The 20,000-nt window shown below is 41.0% G+C and overlaps 1 protein-coding gene across 2 annotated transcripts in view; it reads left to right on the forward strand.

The window, feature by feature from the left end:
- cdh13 (cadherin 13, H-cadherin (heart)) overlaps positions 1 to 20,000 on the forward strand; it is a 382,609-nt gene that overhangs the window by 242,634 nt on the left and 119,975 nt on the right. For both annotated transcript variants that reach the window (XM_005734745.2, XM_005734746.2), the window contains exon 8: positions 14,803 to 14,981. In XM_005734745.2, the coding sequence (XP_005734802.1) occupies positions 14,803 to 14,981 (179 nt within the window). The remainder of the gene's footprint in view (positions 1 to 14,802; positions 14,982 to 20,000) is intronic.

Consider the following 20,000-nt stretch of genomic DNA (forward strand, 5'->3'; position numbering starts at 1 on the left):
CACATCTGCCCATTATACATAATAAAAAAGCAACTTTGTCAGCAATTTTCCCTGTTATTATATCATATGAATACACTGTAACCACTCTGATATTTGATTAGAACTCTGGTCTAATGAATGAAAAAATAAAATCCTGACCTGAAAAACAACTGATCCAGTTATTGCTGGAAGCATTTCAGTCATGAACACAACATGCGGGAAATTATAGTTTTGCTTCTTGCTGACATTTTTGTTTTGTCTTGGTTTCATTTCAGCCACTTGCAACATATTTGTTGTTGTTGTTGTTGTTTGGTTTGCGATTAAACAAAATTCTCATGAGAGATTTAAACATAGTTGTTAGGATGTTTGGGTCGGTGACCCAGGGTTTTTGAGTGTATTATATTATTTATAATTTCTAGTCTTTGGTTTTTTGTTAGAGTTCTGTCTTATGGTTTATGTCTCTGTCTTCTCTAGTTGCTCTGTCTCCCCTATCACCTGTATCCCCTTGTCTAGTTCACGTCTCTGTGTATCCTTAGTTGCTATATCCCCGTGTCCAGTCAGTGTCTGTGTCTGCCCTGGTCCCACGTCTCTGTTCCCTCTGTTATAGTGCCAGCCTGTGAGTCTGTGTCTGTAAGTTCAGTCAGTGTTATGTTTCCTGTTTTACTTTGAAAGTCCGTGTCTCATGTAAATGCGTCTGGTTTTGCTTCCTTTGTCCCCTGATTTGCCCCAGCTGTGTCTCCCTCCTGTTGCCCATTCCCTGATTGCTCCCTCTGTGTATTCAAGCCCTGTGTTTCAGTTTGTCGGTGTCGCGATCTACTCTTATCTACCCTCACTTATGCTGTGTGTTTTGTTTTTCCTGCCTGCGTTAATGTTTGTACTTTGGAAGTTTCTTACTTTGAGTTCACGTCTGTCTCCGGAGTCGGCACTTTGGGTCCTTTTCCTGCCTGCACACAGCCGTTTCATAACAATAGTTTCACTTTTCCAGACAGAAAGTGTATTTGTAAACTGATTTCTCGCTGTAGATAATTCTTACACTCACTATCATAATAAACACAAACACTAGAAGAGTGAAGGTGTTTATTCTTACCAACTAATTAAAGTCTGATAAAGTCCGACTGTACAGGCAAGTCCTGAATTTAAACAAAGATACACAAAGCACACAGTTACTGAATGACAACCTTCTCACAGACTTGCTTTATAGTCTCAACCAGGCTGTACTCGCTTGGGTTAAATGGGTTGAAGGCCACGCTGTGAGTCATATAATTTTCCTACTCACGAAACCACTCAGGGGCTCCAACAGCCAGAAGAATCTATCTGTTATGGTTCTACATCATTTACTCAGGTATTTTCTTCAATTTGTACGCTGCCTGATGATTGGTCCACTGATGATAGCGCCAAGAATAAGTAAAAGACGAATGTTGTGGCTTAGCATGTGTGAGGGTGAAAATGAAACACAGTACCATATCAAATTTTGCTAAGCTCCATGAAATAATACCCACTTTCTGCAGGTCTGCCATTGTCTAGCTCTTTTGTGTAATCTGTCTCTTAATAGTTGGCATACTTCCTGCATAAAATCCTGTGTGAAAGGTTACGATCTTTCATTCTAACAGCTCTCCGGGGTCTTGCATTTTAATAAGTTGCCTTGAGCCTTCGGTTCATATTCCTTAGTCTAGTTAAGATGGAGGCCTCACCTTATGAGTCAACCTTGGCTAAGAACCTCATCCTTAAAAGCAGGGAGCGGATAAGAAGCGCTGGCTGCTGCTTCTTTTTTAAACACACACGATGAAACTGGTAATGGGAATGATTAGCTTTGCATTAGGCAGTGCCAGTAAGTGTTGAATAAACAACTGTACAAGATTTAATGATCAAATACAATCTTTTTCCACCAGGTGATCATGAATCAGACCCCCATACTCTCTACAGAGACCTGTGCACAGTCTCCAGAGATGCCCCTTGTAGATCTCGCCTGTACAGGCATGCTGAGTAGCAGCAGACGCGATCAGCTGAACACACAGTTATTAATTAAGCCTAAGAAAAGGAGAGCGATATTCTGTCATTTGCTTGCATCCCCAGATTAATGACTCGTTTTTAAAACCGTATTCTTTGGCAGAACATTAAAAACATGAAGCACTTGGACAGGTCTGGTGGCATCACAGCCACGGGGTAATTACGTTTTCTTTAATGATTATTGGGATCATGTGGTGTTTCTGCTAAAATCCCCCATTAATCAATGGACGTAGGTTGTGAGTTTCCTGATTAGTGTTGCAAACGTGCGTTATACACAGCTGATGCATTCTTCAAATATCACATTTGGTTAACCCTCAACCGTCCACGTTGTTCAGTGACCACATTTGTTTTTCTTGACCAGTGTTTAGCTTCCTTGTCTCTTCCCTTCAAGCCTCCATCCTGCTTCTAACCAGTTTTGTCCTCCTTTTTCTACCATTCGCTTTCCTTCTTTATAACTCTCTTTTCTCATTTACATATTTATGTCTTTGTGGTGCTTCAAAAATAGTTGTTTATCCTTTTTTCTTTTTCTCTCCATTACTATGAGGTTCTTGACCACACGGTCTGACATTTATAATTCTTTCCCTCTCCTTTCTCTCCCATTTAGTTGAGTTTTCTCTCCACTCGCTTCCTCTCTGCTCTGTTTGGGGTCATGAAAGAAGATGGTTCAGCTGGTCATTATGCTCTGCGGAGTGTCTTCCAGCCTCAGGGCCTGACATTTGACTCCTTCATGGGACCTGTAGCATTCATTATGCTGGCAGGAGACGAGGGGACGAGCAAAATATATGCAAATGGAAGAGGAGTGTAGTGAGCTCCACTTTATTCTAACTGAGAAAGCTCTCGTTAAACTCCCCAAAAATACTTTATATCTACAAGTTGTGGATGGGACAAAATCATTTGATCTTCTTAAGAAAGGAAAACAAACAAGTCCCCTAAATCAAGTTGTACATTTGTTATTAACCCTATAAGATGTCTGAATATCGTTCTGTATTTTTATGAGGTGTTTTTGTTTCTTTTTTCCTGAATTCAAAGACCCTGCGACTCAGGTGGTGTGACTGACACAAAACTGCCAAAAGCTTTATCTCTGCAAACAGTGGGTGCCGCTAAAATGGATAAATGTGATTGTGTAGCTTCAAGAAATAGAATTTGAGTGACTTGAGGCATCACTGGAGGCAAGGTTCAGACACAAAATGCAAATGATATTAGTTTTGGCTTTGACACTTTATTCAGCCCGAGTGGAAAGAAGTCACTAAAGAAAAGAACTGTGTGGAGGAACAATCAGTATTCACTGTCAAATAAATGTAAAGAGATATAAACAACAGCAGTTGTTCAATGATGTAGAAACAATAAACAATAATAATAATAATGTACTTTTTAATGAAAAATAGTAAAACACAGAATGTGAAATACAAAACAAATAGACAAACCAAGTGAAGCAATAAAGCTGTAATTATATTTCAGGCGATAACGATACATATCGCGATATAAGCCAAATAACTATATTTGTAAGATTTAAATGTGCCGTTGCTCACAAGTAAAATGTGAAATAATCAGCAGCTTGTTTTGATTTAAATCTTTATTTCCCATAATAAGTTCAACAGGGTAGATGTGCTTAAGGAACAGGAGACTTTTTCAGATAAATAAAGGCAAATATTGCAAACTACACAAAAGGCAGCCGCTAAAGCGTTTAAGTTTCAAAATAGAACAAACGAAACAGACTAAACTGTCAATTCCACTTAGAAACAAAATATTAATTCTAAAAATAAATCTTAGTTTGTTTTACAGAAGAACAGACAAAACTGACTAACTTTTGTCAACATCAAATAAACTGAGAACTAAAAGGAAATTCTCGATCTCTCCTCGTTGTATAGCTGAGCTTTTCAAACAGTTGTAACAGTTACTTTAGTCTGACAAAAGCCGAATGACTGATTAGCGCTTCCAGTCAGAGACTGAGCTGCACCGCTTTATTGGATTTCCAGACTTGCTTTCTACACATTTACAGTGCAGCTACTCTGTTTTTATCAGACTTGAAATAGCAGAAATACCTTCACACTACGGAACTTCTGTGGCTCTTCCGTTGGACAGTCTCTCCGGCGTTGGAACCATCATCGGTAACCTTCGGTCACGCTCTCGGTTGATTTTTCTCTAGTCGGCGCACTCATTTCCTCCATTACCAGGCAGCACGGCGGCTGGCTGCTTCCCAAACAAATACACATGTGCGGCTTGGCACTTGTGCTGTACGTAACAAGTCACGTGACGTGACGCTGCGGCTGTGATTGGTTCGGCTCTGCGCTACTTAATTTGGATTGGCTGTTCTTTTTTCTTTTTTTTTAAAGAGGACAAGAGTGGTGAGGTCTATCGCAATAGTTTAATTTTTCTATCGAGAAAAAGTTATTTCGCAATACATATCGTTATCGTTCTATCGCCCAGCTCTACTTGAAACATTTTGAGAAAAAATGTAACTGATTCCTTACTTTTAGCGAGTCGTACTGGATGGAGGAGCTGATGGCAGCTTAGAAGCCTCAGCTTCATACTCTTTAAAATTGTGACTTAATCTTTCTGATAGGTTGGAATAAGTGGGACATTTTACTTGAGCAGAATCAAAGATCCAGAGTGTTTACGACACATTGTGAGTTCTGCTGTCGAACGTAGACGTCCTGTTAGGAAACAGTTTGATTGAACTCCTCAAACTGGTGGTTTTGGAGGTGGTGTGTAATTATCACTCAGTCACAAAAATATGAACGTGTGGTCTGATGTTATATATGTTGTTCACTTCCATCACGAGTACTCGTGTCTTCAAATCTATTAATTCATACCTGCATCTTCATTAAAAAATGTCCTCAGTAGATTCGTCCCCTGCTGTGTATTTAGATTTACCAAAAAAACTTTCATTAACTACTTTCAAAGATTCCCATTTGTGCCTCATCTCAAATCAACCTAAATTAACAACCCAGTGATTTCCTCTAACATAATATCAGCACAAATTAGGGTATTTTTGTCATTTATCACAGTTGCTTCGACCCATCTTCAGGTCATAACATGGAAGAGGCATTAACTTCCCCAAAAGCCAAGCAGCCACAAGAAGTAGCAAGAAGTACTGTTTGTTTTGGGTCGACGGCAGATTAACAGTCAGATCCAAAACTTCAGACTGAGCCTATAGACCAAAGAAAACAAAACTAAGCTCCAAAGTGCACACAAATGACTTTATGAAGCAAAAACCTGACCTCTGTTGTTTAATCAAAAGACAACAGAAAACAACAGTCGCTGGTTGGGCCTTCAGGGAAGCGAATGATCCTCCTTTGATGCTGCAAAGGTTTTTCTTTGCTCCTGAATCACAGACTAACTGTGTCCTCCTGTCACAGCCAGCGTGTCCTGAGCATCAAATGTGGCAAATCAACAATTTGTATGTAGTTTGAGTTGCTTGTAGTCATGTTTTGGTCCTTATACAGCCTCGTTTGCACTGCCAGAAAAAAGTGGATGCTGATGTTCTCCAGGGCTGCCGTTTGTCACTGATTTGAACTTTTTTAGATTGAGTTTGGTCGTCTCAGGATCTTGTCTGTCGTGTTTATTTATTTATATATATTTAACCCCATTAGCTTCCACAGTAGTGGTTGCTAGTCTTCCTGGGCCCCAAGTCATCAAGTGTAATCTAATAAAACATTACACAATAAAGTAGATGCAAAAATTGGGCAAGGTTTTACAGTTGTAAAAATGTAAGCACGCGAATATCAATATCATTGAGGCACGACACCCAAGAATCAAAAACAGTTCACAGCTTTGCCCACTTACAATATTTACAATAATTAAAAACTGAGTAAAAAGGCTTTTAAATGTTTGGGGTTTTTTTTAATTATGAATAGCAGCTAGTTCTCTAATTGGATAAGGCAGTTTTTTATTCCACTTAAAAGATGCTCTAACTAAACTCAGTTACTTAGTTCAGTTACTTTTGGCTCGAGGAATTACTAAATTGCGCTTTGTTAAAAATTATGTATTTCATCTGGATACTGCAGCTGAGCAGAGAACAAACGTGGTGTGTTTAACAGTATTATTCTCTTTATTAATAAAAGTAAGCCTGGGTGTAATTTAGCTTGGACAGGAAGCCCAAAACGTTTATTATGTTATCATTTTATTGATACTGGTATAGTGTGAACATCTCAACACTAATCTGGCCGCCTTATTCTGGACTAACTGAAGTCTGTTAAGATCTGTCTTATCTGTTAAGATCTGTCTTATCAGCTGCTGACCAGATGATCTTTCATGATTAAAGAAGTGATGCAGACAGAGCATCTCCTGGCCGTAGCTACGCCCTGTCCCATTTTCTAATAACAGTCTATTTGCTGAGACCATGAATGGTGCTGATTTATGGGAACATGCTGGGAGGCATCTAAGTTTACCAGAAAACGTTATAAACAAGTAAAATGATTTCTCTGTCATGAAAACAAATAGTTTATTAATAACTGTTTCTACATTATGTAATACTTAAATTAAAAACTGATGATAAGTGGGTTTTATAAGTGACACTATTGCAGCTTAATGCCAAGTTTCTCTCAGTCATTTGTATTTCTTTGTAAATAATTTCATACACTTCATTTACTTTTTCAATTATTGAGTTAAGATTAGATATCATTACCAAGCGTTGATTGTCATTGTGCAGACTGAGCTTGTTTGGACGGATATTCTGTTCATTAGTTTAGAGTTATTCAGTCCTATTAGCGTCTGTGTCCCCCCGGTATGACTGGGAGGGGTGAATAAATGCCCCGGCCTGCCTGTCAATCACTCTCACCCAGCGGTCCCCAACCCCCGGGCCTCGGACCGGTACCGGTCCGTGAGTCGTTTGGTACCGGGCCGCGAGAGTTGAGGCTCAGGTGTGAAATGTCTGTTTTTCAGGGTTTTATCGGTTTTCAGCGTTATTTTGTTATTGTTTTTATCGTTTACTCGGTGTTCCTGGGTCTTTTCATGTGTGTTATGAATAAATCTTCTTTTTTTCGGTACCGGTACTAGTTTTATTTTGTTGTATTTATCCGCGACACCTTACAGGCCGGTCCGTGAAAATATATTCGGGCGTAAACCGGTCCGTGACGCAAAAAAGGTTGGAGACCGCTGATCTAAACTGTACGTAACTGGAAAACACATTCTGTGGTCCTTTCCAGATGATGCAGAATATTTGTGCTTTGTTCTTCTGTTCTCAGCACTCGCATCCCCAATGAATTGTTTATAATTTGGCTTTAACCAGTGATCCAGTTGTAGTCTGAGCCGATACTGGCTGAAAAGATGGGATGGAGAAATTGCATTGTAAAAGAGGCAGGAGAGGGCAGCTGGACTGTATTTCACTCCATTTACTCGGCTGTCAGCTTGGGGCTCATTATCTCATATTTAGTTTACGTGCAGCACAGCTCCACAACAGCTTTGCACATCTCCGGCTTCAGCTGCTGCTCTTATTGCTCCAGAATTCATTTACTTTGAGAAGTTTTTGACCAACTGAATTGTCAAACTTTTGGAAAACAACAGTCGCTTCATTTCCCAGCTATAAATATTGATTCCTATCAACATTTATGTCGCAAATGAGAAAAATATTAAAACTGAAATCAAGTTACAAATAGATCTCCACACAATGGGAAACGTTGTCCTGTACACTCAGAGCCGTAAACAAGTTTAAATTGCTTTCCACACGGGGAGGTCGGGATTTGAAAACCAGGAAATGGTTGGCAGAGGAAAAGTAGTTTGAACCACAGAAACCTTTTACTGACTCGATGGCATTAGATTTCATTTTTGACTTTTCATTAATGATTTTAAAGCAACTATTTTCTTTTCTGGGGTGTTCATGAAGATTAAAGCGAGAACACACAAAATTTAAAAGGTCATTTATAACTTTACAGAAAATGGGAAATCGCTGCGGTGATTTATGCAAAATCGAGTTTGTAACGAGCTCCAAAGTCAGTATTTGTTATGATCTTCTTGATTTTTTAACACTCTGTGAAGATCACTGACATGATGAAGAACAAACTCCTTGTCAATCAGATATTTTCCACATGGTGTTGCATAGTGTTTTAAAATGTGACGATTCTGCATTCATAATTCCATCAATTTTGGCAAGATCCACAACAGCACTGGCTGAAATACAGCTCCTATGAAAGAGGGCCGTGGAGTGCCTGCAGACACAGGGGAGGGCAGGGTAAGCTGCAAAGAAAAATACTGTTAACACAGCAGTGAGTGGAACAGAAGCACCGAGGAGTCCAAGAAACACAACGTGCTGGGGCGAAAACCCAGGACTGTCATAACAGGTCAGTGTTAAGTGACAAACAAACATTACTCTGACAATGCGCAGATACACGGACTGAAAACGAGTGAAAACGAACCCGATCTCAAAAATAAATCAATAATGAAAATGCCGAAGACCACCTTAAAAAACGAGGTCTTGTTCCTTCCTTCATGCTTTAGTGAAGCAAAAAGCTAAATTAGGATGATTAAGGAGCTGTTTTTGCATCAGTTTGTTATTGTTAGGGTTCCTGGGTCTGATTTGATCATCTATATTCTTTGATTTAGTGTTTCTATTATTTAGTTTTGGTATTTTTAGCTCCCTTAACTATACGTAGTATTCCTGGTGTTTAGTTGGCCCTGTGTGTTTCCTGCGTTGTCTTCATGTTTGTCTAGTTGCCTATTTTCCCCAGTGATGTCTGTGTGTGTGTTCCTGTTACTTCCTGTTTTACTTTGGTAGTCTCCTGTCTGTGTACGCCATGTTCTGTTTGCTTCTCTTACTTTGAAGGTACGTCGTCTCAGAGTAGCTCCAGCTGTGTCCCATGTGTTTCCTTGTGTATTTATGCCTTTTGTTTTCTCCCTCATCCCTCGTTGCGTGTCTTACCTGCTTGTCTAGCCGTTTCATTTAATGTATATTTCCAGCTTAGTTTTGTATTCCAGCTTCCAGCAATCAAGCTGAGTTTTTTGAGTTTCTCTGCCTCCGCGAGTCTGCATTCAGGCTCCTTTTCTGCCGGCCGCACACACCAAACATGGCAGTTATCTGTGTGGTAGATATGGCACGTGAGAAATATGTTTAGCAAGTGTCCATCTCTGACAGGAGGCTACAACAACTGCAGTGAAGACAGATGGCAGTGTGCCACGTAGGCAACCAGGCCAGTAAGTAAGCAGGTGAAGTCCCGTGGAATAAATGAGCTGGGAAGGAGGTGGTGCAGCGCTAATGGTGCTTTATAAGAGCGTGCTGTACAAATCAGCTTAATGAGAGAGCAAAATATAACAAATGTGTGTTTAAAGAAGAACAGCAGGAAACACAACAGTATTGTACCATAGCAGCTTTATTTATGAAGCACTTTAACAGAAAACCAGGGTTCACAAAGTGCTGTACATATACAAATAGCATAAACAAAATAAAACGTGTGCACTGGAGGCCTGTTGCACACACTTTTTCACAAGAAACACAAACACGAATCAATAATCAGTTTTACACCTTATTACTTATTATACGATCTTCATCAACAGCAAAGTCTTCACTCACTAATATGGTTATTGTATTGAATATAAGTCAGATTATTGCACCACATGCTTTGTAAGCGTGTTGTGAACTGACAAAAATAAGATATTTGCATTCATCTCATTCAAATGGCAGGTTTAAAAATGACACCATGAAGAGCAAATAGGGTCGATATGTAGATATAGTGAAGAAGATTCCTGAAGAGTTCACACAGACAGATCTGCTGCCACCGGTTTCACCAGTGTGCCTGAACCTCTTTCAAAACTATTGACTTAAAATAGAAATAAGAACAGAAAACTGTAAGCCTTTTTCTCCTGAAACCAAATGTACATCCAAAGTGACGTTTTGCTCTCACAGACATTTTGACTTAGTTAAACTAAACTGTGAAACTAAAGCAAGCTTTAGCAAACAGCAGTGAGAGCTGTTGTCCAGAAATAGAGAAGACAGCGAGGACTGTTCCCAGGAGTGTGTGGCCGACCACAAACACTCCAAGAGCGCAGCAACGACTCATCCACAACAAGCACCAAAGGCCTCACATAGCTCAGCCAAGGTCAGTGTTCATGATCAACAACACCAGAGACACTAGTGGAAAAATGACATCTGTGGGAGAGTTCCAAGGTGAAAACCACTGCTGAGTGGGAATTCAGAATCAGAATACTTTATTGATCCCTGGGGGAAATTATTTAGTTCTGTGCACCGATGAAGTTGAACTTTTTGGAAGGCTTCAGTCCCGTTACATCTGACTCAAAACTAAGAGAGAATTTCATTAAAAAAAAAACAAACACCCATCATTTTAGAAGCAACACGTTCTCGACCCAACGCGTAACATGACGAATGTGACAAATCGTCATATGTTATGCGTTGGGAATGATAATGCTCTGATTAGAATCCAACAGGGTAGTAGTAGTAGTAGTAGTATTTATTTATTGTCATTGTCAAGAACAATGACATTGCGTTTGGGGCTTCCATACAACCCAAAAAAAAGAAGAAAATAATAAATACCCCTTAAAACCCAAGTGTACATATTTAACCCAATGTGACTCCAATGCAATAGACAATCCTTAGCAATAACATGAGAACATGACAAGTAATGTTGGTAGAAATTCAGACAAAGACCTGAGAAACATGACAAAGTACAACAATGCAACCCATTCAATATTATTGTACTGTGAGATATGATATCAGATATGATAGTTATCTATTTAAGAAAGAGGGGGGGGGGGGGGGGGCAGGAGGGGGAAGAGAATAAAGATATGATGCACCAATGCAGACCAGTTCATTGCTATTAAGAAGTTGGATATGGTTATTGAAGGGTGATGGTAGTGTGACGGGCCAGGTCTGCAGGAGACCTGAAGGACAGTATCCAGTCATCACGCTGTCTGCTGCATCATGCAGCAGGACACCTCTGAATGCCTCAAAATAAAGCAAGTATGACAAATATGCAAAACAACTAAGAGATCAGGACGGAGGCAAATACTCACAAGTGTTTCTACAGTGCTGTTCACAGGACTGTGGATACAAATGTGAGTTACAGTAATGTTAAAAAAAGAGGAGGGTCCACACTGACAGTTCAAAAGGTCAAATGCAGAAGCTCAGTCCAGTGCAGAAAAACACAGTAAAACAAAATAACAAGACAATAAAAAGCTAGAATGTTATGAACACACAAGGGGAACAGAGACAAGAAAATAATGAGGAGTACGGCAAAAGTGTGTGTGTATATATATGTTTGACAAGTGAGTAGGCGGGGCTGGCATGAAGAGCGCTGGGACCTGCAGACATGAGGGCAGGGAGAGGATGACAAGAGGAAGGTGTGGGCTTTAAAATGAAGCAGGAAAGAAGAAGATGCACAAGATGAAAGAGTTTTCTGTTCGTTTCAGCTTGTTAATAATCGCGCAGTCGGTCAGATTCATCATGTGACCCACAAAACAACTGTGACCACTGCGAATGACGTTAATATTACGCCTTCAGCATCGTTACCATCGTGGTGGCATTTAAAGACGACAAATGATCCACAGTAAACACTTTTAATTTGCTAAATTTACTAAAAATCTTTTTATTTTTTCAAATTAAGAAGTTATTTAAGAATATAACTGATTTCAATAATGTGACGGTGCCTATGAAGTATTTCTAACAAGCATCCATCACAGAGTGGATAAAGTTTTCACATCCAGCTTTAAAATCGAAGTCGTGCTTTGTACTCTCGTGCACTCTTATCTGTGCTGCCATCTCTTCACCGCGTTCTCCGTCTGAATATGTGGCTCTAATTCTTTGCACCATTAAATTGATTTTGGTTAACACAATTTATCTTTGAACTCTTTGATCTCATTCAGGCCTGAGAATAGAAAGGGTCAGCTCTTGGTCTTTTTCAGTCACTTGACTGTGATTAATCTAAATCCATTTTCTGGTTCTCGAATCTCCACCGGACATATTAAATAGCTAAAAAATAATAATTCCTATCGCTTGTGTTCATGCGATTGCAGTGTAATACACAGCTCACACTCGTACTAAAATCACATCTATTCTCCTGTCTCGTCTCGTCTATGTTCTCTTGCTTCATCTTGACTCTTGACTCTGTCAGTTCCCTGGTGGCGAGCACAGATCTGGCGGCCCCCGCTGATTTCCCTTGGTGTTTGAGAAAGATATAGCAGCTAGCTGTACGCAACGGCACATTGTCTCACGAGCCCGTGTGATGAAATCAATCCACAACATGTGTATCTGGTTTCGCTTCGTTTCGTGTGTGTATTGTTAATCTTTTACCTCAAAGCCCCGCTGCTTCTTCTTCTCTGTTTTTGTGGACTGGGCCAATCATCATTCTGAAACTTGATAGAAATGCATTACACAGTGTTTACGCTCACTCTGCAGTCTCCATCTTAATTCTATGATTTCTTTCTACATGCAGTCTGAGCTGCTGTCATCCGCAGCAAAGCAGATGGGTTCAAGTGATAGCGGTAATGGCAGTCCTGTGCAGTCACATCCATGTAGCTATCCAATGCAGTTAGGATTGATTGAGCTCGGCTCCTGCTAGAGGATAAAGCTGATAAGAGAGGCCAGTGACTCTTCACAGACGCTGCCCACATGGTATCGTATGATTTAACAGGCATCAGTGTTAGAGGTAAGCGTAGTCCCATTGTCCTATTACAGAATACTAGATGTTTATCACCAGCTGATTGATGCTAATGGCTGTGTTGCATCCTGCACTGATGAATGCGTACTGGTTACATGATGCTCATTTGTGAGAGGAATTATGGTATCTGATGAAGACAGTAATCACTGAGAAGGTCAGCTTGCCTCTGACATCACATAAAACACGGAGTACGACTGTGCTGCGTTCAAGAGACCTTCAGGAGAATGAGAACATAATTCACCGATATCTGCTCAAGATAACCAATTTAGTCGACGTTTACAACGCTCTAATTCGCGTCCGGTTGGTGTGGCTGTGTGCAAAACCGTGCATGCTCACATTGGCCATCACGTGTGTTTGTGTGCGCTCATTCTAAACGGTGAAGTGGAACAGAGTGCAGGTAATGAGGGAGATGGGACGGTGTAATTATACTGCAGAGGGAGGATTAGCGGTTTACTTAACCATTAGCAGGTTCACCTTGAAGTGCAAATGCCAGATGGATAAAAGTCACACCTCTTTGCCCTTCATTACCTTCAACTGGACTAAAGACATTTGCTCCTGAGCCACTTTTACTTAGTGTAGACTTTGCATATTTTCCATTAGCTCTTTTGTGTCTTATTTGAGTAGTTTGGCTAATGCAGTGTGGCAAAGTAGTGTCAGGTATTAAGAAGAGGCATGAAACGAGATCGATGCTCATGAGCCGTGCAGCGCGATGCTGTTATTTAGCACTTATGGGGATGTTTTATTAAATATGTGGGTCAAATACGAATCAGAAGGGATTTATTGCCAAGAAACACACAAAACCTGAGTTTGTCAATATCAAAAAAGAAAGCTTCATCAATTTCTGTTTTCATTTACCTCCGAAAACATAATCACGTCATCCTCCAGACTGTTTGAGTCATTAAGAATTATTATAGTGTAATATTGCTAAATGTTACAATCCCATTATTTAAATGAATACTTTCACATCACAAAAAATAAAAAGAAACAAGGTGGTGTTGAAATCATACCAAGGACAACAACAACACAGAGGACTGGATTGAGTGGAGTTAATAGACACGTCTGCCTGCACTGGAGAAATGGAAAACTCCGTTCAGACACACAACCGTGTACGCTCTATATTTGATTGAGTTTGTGTGCATGCATGGATGCATAAATCTCTGCTGCTGCTCGCGCACATGTGTGGATGGAGCGCGTGTCCCTCTGAATTGGTGCGAGTGTATCTCATCACCGAAAGGAGACAGAGATTGAGGGCTGAGGGTGTGTCGAGGATTGCCTCCTATTTTAGCTCAGCTGTGGAGGGCAGGATTTCCATTTTTCTTCCCATTACCAAATAAAGTACACCCTGCTGTTAGAGCTGACACGAGGAAGAAAACACATTAATAGCAAAGGGTAACTTTTTAAGCAGCTGTCACAGCAGGAGCAGCTTGAAATATTGCTTTTCAACCATCTACTCCCATGATTAATATCATTTTGGGATTCCTAACGATATAAAATATCAAATTCAGCTGATAACAGACATCATGTAGGTGATGTTATGTTAATTGTAGATTAGGTGAGTTACATTCAGTTTTACTAGCACAACAACATCCCAGAATACTGTCACGGTCTTTGAGTTTTGAGTGTTTGGATTTTAAAATTCTGCTGGTTTGAATCTTTTCTGTTCATTTTCATGTATTTATTTCCTTAATATGATCAGTGTTTGCTTTTTATGTCCGAGTTTTCCTTTTGTTGTTTTAAGTTTACTTTTTTTTACTTTGCTATTTAATTGTCTTCTGTGATTTGTATTCACTTTTACTTCCTCCCATGTAACTGCATTGATAGTGTTTCCTCCCAGCTCCGTCTGTTCCCCGTGTGACGCTAAAGTCCATTCGTTCCTTAGTTTAGTGTCTGTTAACCTTCCGTCAGTGTTTCTTGCAGGTTTCTGGATCCTGCATCCTTTTCTGGCGGCTTTAACCAGTCAAAATAAGAACTTGCCTACATGACAAATACATTTCACAGTTGGAAAAAGAAGAATTGTAAAAGCAAAAATAAAAATTTAGTAGAGTTCCTGTGACTCCTGTAGTTTAACATATTGCCAAATGTTTACCTGAGACTGATTTCAGGGTATTTTAATCAAATGTGTTTCTCTTGTTGTTCTTATTTGCTCATTTCTTAGTGAGTAAAGACAAATGTTCAGTTCTGACTCAGCCTGGTCCTTTAATCTCGTCCCCAGGAACCACAGTGATGACAATGACGGCGTTTGACGCGGACGACCCGAACACAGACAACGCCGTTCTGCGCTACAACATCGTCAAACAGTCTCCAGACAAACCTTCACCGAACATGTTCTACATTGATGCAGAAAGAGGAGACATCGTCACAGTTATAGCTCCCACGTTACTTGACAGAGAGGTGGGTTAACTCGCCAAATCTGTTCCTGTGTTTGTGGTGTGGGCCTCTGCACTGAGCGGTACTCAGCGGTGTGGTGTTGGTGGTCAGGAAGTTGTCACGAGGCTTAAACGTGTCACTGGAGTTTCTGAAACGAAGCATCCATTCATTCCCAACGTGTCGCCTGTGCTGCCGGCAGACTCAAGAAACCACGTAGTCGGCGTCTGTGTGTCGTGTAAGCCGCTTCGGTGTTTGTGTGTGCCTTTGTGTGAGGGAGCACCGGCGCGTTCCAGCTAGCAGGCGCAGTAGCTAGACGAGCGCCTTTCCATTTCCCCGTAAAACCAGAGCGACACAACGGGATGATTGCTTTTCCAGCAGGGTGACGAATGCCAGAACATCGATTGGCTCCGCTGGTGGAAGAGGAATATTAGCTGTTGTCAGACACTTAGCGAATAGTTTAATTGAGGTGATACACACTCATCCGTCGACTCTGGTGGTGTCCAACATCCCGAAAGCTAAAAACCTCCCATCCGGAACTGTTGGAGCCGTGGTGACTAACTGCCCTGATGAGCCAATCCCTGAGCTACAGTAGACCGTTTAATAGAAGCCTAATTAATTAAAAGGAGGATGAAATGACATGTAATCGATGCAGTGTGCAGTGTTGCTGCTTTTGTGAGGTGAATAAGAAATCATCCAAGAGATACACAGCTGGTGGTTTTTCCTGGTGTAATAGGAGGATGAAAGTGAGACTTCCAGGATATTTCAAAAGATAATGCTCCAGTAGAGTGTAGAAAAAACAGCAACAATAACACTGCTTCTCTAATGTCTGCAGCCAAGATTTATTACACCACTAACAGGCTAATGTTCAAAAAAGCAGCTGAATGCCTTTGAAGAAGGCAGAATTTTTCACCTTTTCTCTTCATTTTTAAACTCCTGAATTTCGTAGCATGTACTGTAAAATAACCAGTAACGCAACTCAAACTAACTCGTGTCCATATGTAAAGCTGAAGTCCAGTTGGAAATGCTTTTATTTCAGCTTTAAGCTCTAACGCCTTGGTGGTCAATAATACTGCATTTCTCCATGTGCATGATAGGTTATAGGTTTTTGAAAAGATCATGTAATGCACTTGATTTGCACTTATTTTGATCAACAAATGTTAAAGAACTTGGACTCGGAGGGAAGGATTCTAAGAAGTCGTGTAAAAGAGAGCATAGCATTCAAGTGTTTTGATGTTTGAAGCAATGAGTCAGTTTTATGCTGCCGTGCAGGATCGTCAGAGTCCTCGAAAACGTTTAAATGGGCTCAAAGAAAAAGAAGTGAAACAAGTTTATTTCTATAATAAACAAATCATGACAAATATATGTATGTGAGAGCTCTTTGTGGTATTAATAGTCACCTGAAAAGCCTAAAACAACATATATGATTGAAAAGAAAAGCAGCCAGAAAGAGGGCAGGTGGAAGAGCAGAAAGGGTACCTTAAAACTGTCCACATCGAGGTCTGACGAAATTTAGACGCAGCCACTTTAGCACGTCGTCATGACTCTGACGCCAGCTCGATGCAGTTTAGCTCCATCTGCCAATATAGTTTTTAAATACAGTATGTCTTTTGTATGTCTGCAATATTCTGCTTTGCAACAAAGGCAAAACACCAAATGGATAGGAGAAACAAAAATATTCCCTATGTTCTTCAAATTCCTCAGACATAATTCAGGTGGCGCTATAAGTGTATTTGGATAGACACCTCACCTGCCCCAGGGAAGCAAAAAGCAATCCGGAGAAAATTGGAAAATCAATTTTGTCACATTGAAATCAGTTTGATTTTCCCTCTAGTGCTTTCTCTGAGGCGTAAAATCCTGTCTTGATATGCACATTTATTCCAGCACTCTCTGTTTTTCTCCTCACTTTATTGTAGACATGTCTCCCCTTGCCGTCTAATATTATTCTGACACGCGAGGTTGTTGGATCAATGGCAGGCTGTAATTTCTGACGGCTGGTAATGCTGCAGGGATGAGGCCATTTTCTTAAGTTAGAAAAGATCAAAGAGTTTTTGTATTTTTCACTGGATTTACATGGAAATCACTGTTAATGAGTCTGCATTGCAAATATGTCCCTCTTCACCTGCTGGCCGTGCAGAGTGCAGTTACTACAAGACTCAAGCACTATTCGTACGGTACACATCAAAACTGCCCTTCTCCCCCGTCCCTCTTCTCAGCTGTTTCTCTTTCCCTCTTTCTTTCTCCCCTTCTTTCCCCCAGTCAAGTCTGTCCCGTATTCAGTAAGTGAAAATAAAATAAACAATAAAAGGTGAATCAAATGGACCATTATGGCGAGGCTGGGATGGTCAATTTGGTAAAGTAAATCCGTTGGGCATCTTTCTTTGCCTTTAGACAACAATTCTGATGCAAAAGAGCCAAACGGGACAGGCAAAAAAAAAGAAAACGTCACTGGATGCTAATCAATACAGGGTTCCACCTTCCTTAGTCTCCATGAAGGCGAGCACGAGACTGTCGATGTGTTTTCTTCCTCTGTGCGATTCAGCATGCACATCTATGAGTGTTTGTCGGTAAGAATAGCTCAGATAAGCTTAAATTAATAAATGATCTGTTCAGAGAAAACAAAACACCTTGTGAGATAGTGGCGCTTCATGCTGCGCACATCTTCCTGCTGATCCTTCATCCTGCACAAGAAAATAATCTCACCATCTCATTTATCAGTCTAACTATAGTTTCATCAGTCAGCTGTGCTTTCATGCACTGCCTCCCGTTGTCACAGCTGTACTGCAGCACATTATTTTTAAAGGCTTGTGAACTAAAGGAGCAGAAATTTGAATCAGAAAAAAGCAAAGAAACCTGCAAAGGTGGCGGACGGCAGGAAGGGGTGCACTGAAATCTCCCTTTGTCTTCAAACTCAAATCTGAATTTTAATCAGGTGTACTGCTTTGGCTCTTTTTGCTGTGAAGGACTGGATCTAGAGTCTGACCTACCAGTTTTCTGTCTTTTAGAGCTGTAAGTCATAAATATGTGCTCATCATAAAACTCGATATTTTATAAAATAAAATGCTACTAGTTAGTGGACAAAGCTTTTCAAAACAAATAAAATCACGCTGAAAATGATTTGCAATACATTTCCATCTTTCTGGGGCATCTTTAGCATTAGGCTGCTGGGGGGGCAGCGGCCAAGGCAGAGAAGCCCAGACCTGCCTCTCCCAGGAGAGCTCAGAGTTATAATCTCTCCAGCATGTCCTGGGTCTGCCCTGGGGCCTCCCACAGTGACAGATTCCCAGAACATCTAACGGATGTTCTCCTTTCAGTCACTACCCAGAGCTCGTGACCACAGATGACCGTAGGGACATAGGTTGGCCGTTAAATTGAGAGCTTCGCTTTTACACTCAGCTCGTTTCACCAGTACAGCGTCTCCATCACTACAGCTGCAGCACCAATCCGTCTGTCGATGTCACGCTCCCCTCTCCCCTCAGTCAACAAGCCCCTGAGATACTCCTCCACTTAGGGTGGCAACTCGTCCTCCAATCCTGACTGGGCACGCCACCCTTTTTCGGCTGAGGACCATGGCCTCAGGCTTAGAGGTGCCAATTTTTGTTCCCGCTGCTTCACTCTCAGACTCACACTGCTCCAATGTGAGCTAGAGGCCACCGCCTGATGAAGCCGACAGAACCACATCATCAATGCCAGCGACGAAATTCTGAGACCACCCGAGTGGTACCCATGCACCACCCATGTTTGCGTGGGTTCTCTCCGGGTACTCTGGCTTCCTCCCACAGTCCAAAGACATGCAGTTCATGGCGTTAGGTTAACTGATGAATCTAAATGACCCATATGTGTGAATGTGAGTGTGAATGGTTGTCTGTCTGTGTGTTAGCCCCGTGACAGACTGGGGACTTGTCCAGGGCGTACCCCGCCTCTCACCCTGTGGTAGCTGGGATAGTCTCCAGCGGCCCCACGACCTTGACAAAGACAAGCAGAAGAGAAGGGATGGACAGTATATTTCACTTTAGCGCATGTGTTATGCTAGATAAGCTGTTTGATATTTGTTACAATTTTGGAGAGATATATCTCTGAGGCCGATCAGCTGCTCATCCATCATATTTGTGGCGATCAACTAATCGATTGATGCATTTCTGGTTTAGTCTTATTTATACTGTGTTCTGAGTTACGCTGAATGCATTTGAACAGTGTAAGTAGAGATGTGTGTATACGGTTTTCTATTCTAGGGACGTCTTCTTACAGACACCAGGCAGAGACGTTCTCAGAAGTAATGAAATAAGAAAACTGAGAAGGGTTCCCAGTGTTTTTGGCTTGAATATATTTGTTACAGGGCACACACACCAGTCATTCTGATCTCTTTTAGTCCATGGAGTGTCCGTGTGCTGGCTGGTTGTAACCGGAGAGGACAGACTGCTAATGGCAGTGTGACTTTCTGACTCCCTAATGCTCTCCGGCCAATCTGGGAGCTGTCACTGCTCAGGATAGCCAATCGATAGAGTTGACCGACCCCTTCGCCCCTCTCATGTCTTACAAAGGTGAATTACATGGAGGGAAGAGGATGTCTGCTTGTGTGTGTGTGTGTGTATTGCCACTGAATTGTGAAGTTTGCAGTGATATAAATGAAACTTCGCTTCTTGATGTGTTATGTTTGGTGAATCAGCCAAATTAAGGCACATCTTAACAGTTCCCATTTTTAAGGTAAATTTCATTTTAAAAGTACTTTTGAAAACTGTTTTGACTGCTCTGAAAATGAGAGTGGAAAATAAATTTGATTAGCATCGAGTCTACGCAGGGTGGGGATCGCCAGGCCTCGATGGCCGGCAGGTTTTGTGTCCTTGATCCAACACAGCTGATTTAAATGGCTAAAAGACCTCCTCTACATGTCTTGAAGTTCTCCATAGTAGGGCCGCCACAAACGATTATTTTGATAGTCGACTAGTCACCGATTATTTTTGCGATTAGTCGACTAATCAGATCATCATCCATTGGACGTAAAACGTACAGCTTATTGCACCAGCAGCATCTGCTCTTATATAACTA

This window comes from Pundamilia nyererei, unplaced genomic scaffold (assembly GCF_000239375.1).
Source record: "Pundamilia nyererei isolate P.nyererei 1_Seehausen unplaced genomic scaffold, PunNye1.0 scaffold00060, whole genome shotgun sequence".
Classification (NCBI taxonomy): domain Eukaryota; kingdom Metazoa; phylum Chordata; class Actinopteri; order Cichliformes; family Cichlidae; genus Pundamilia; species Pundamilia nyererei.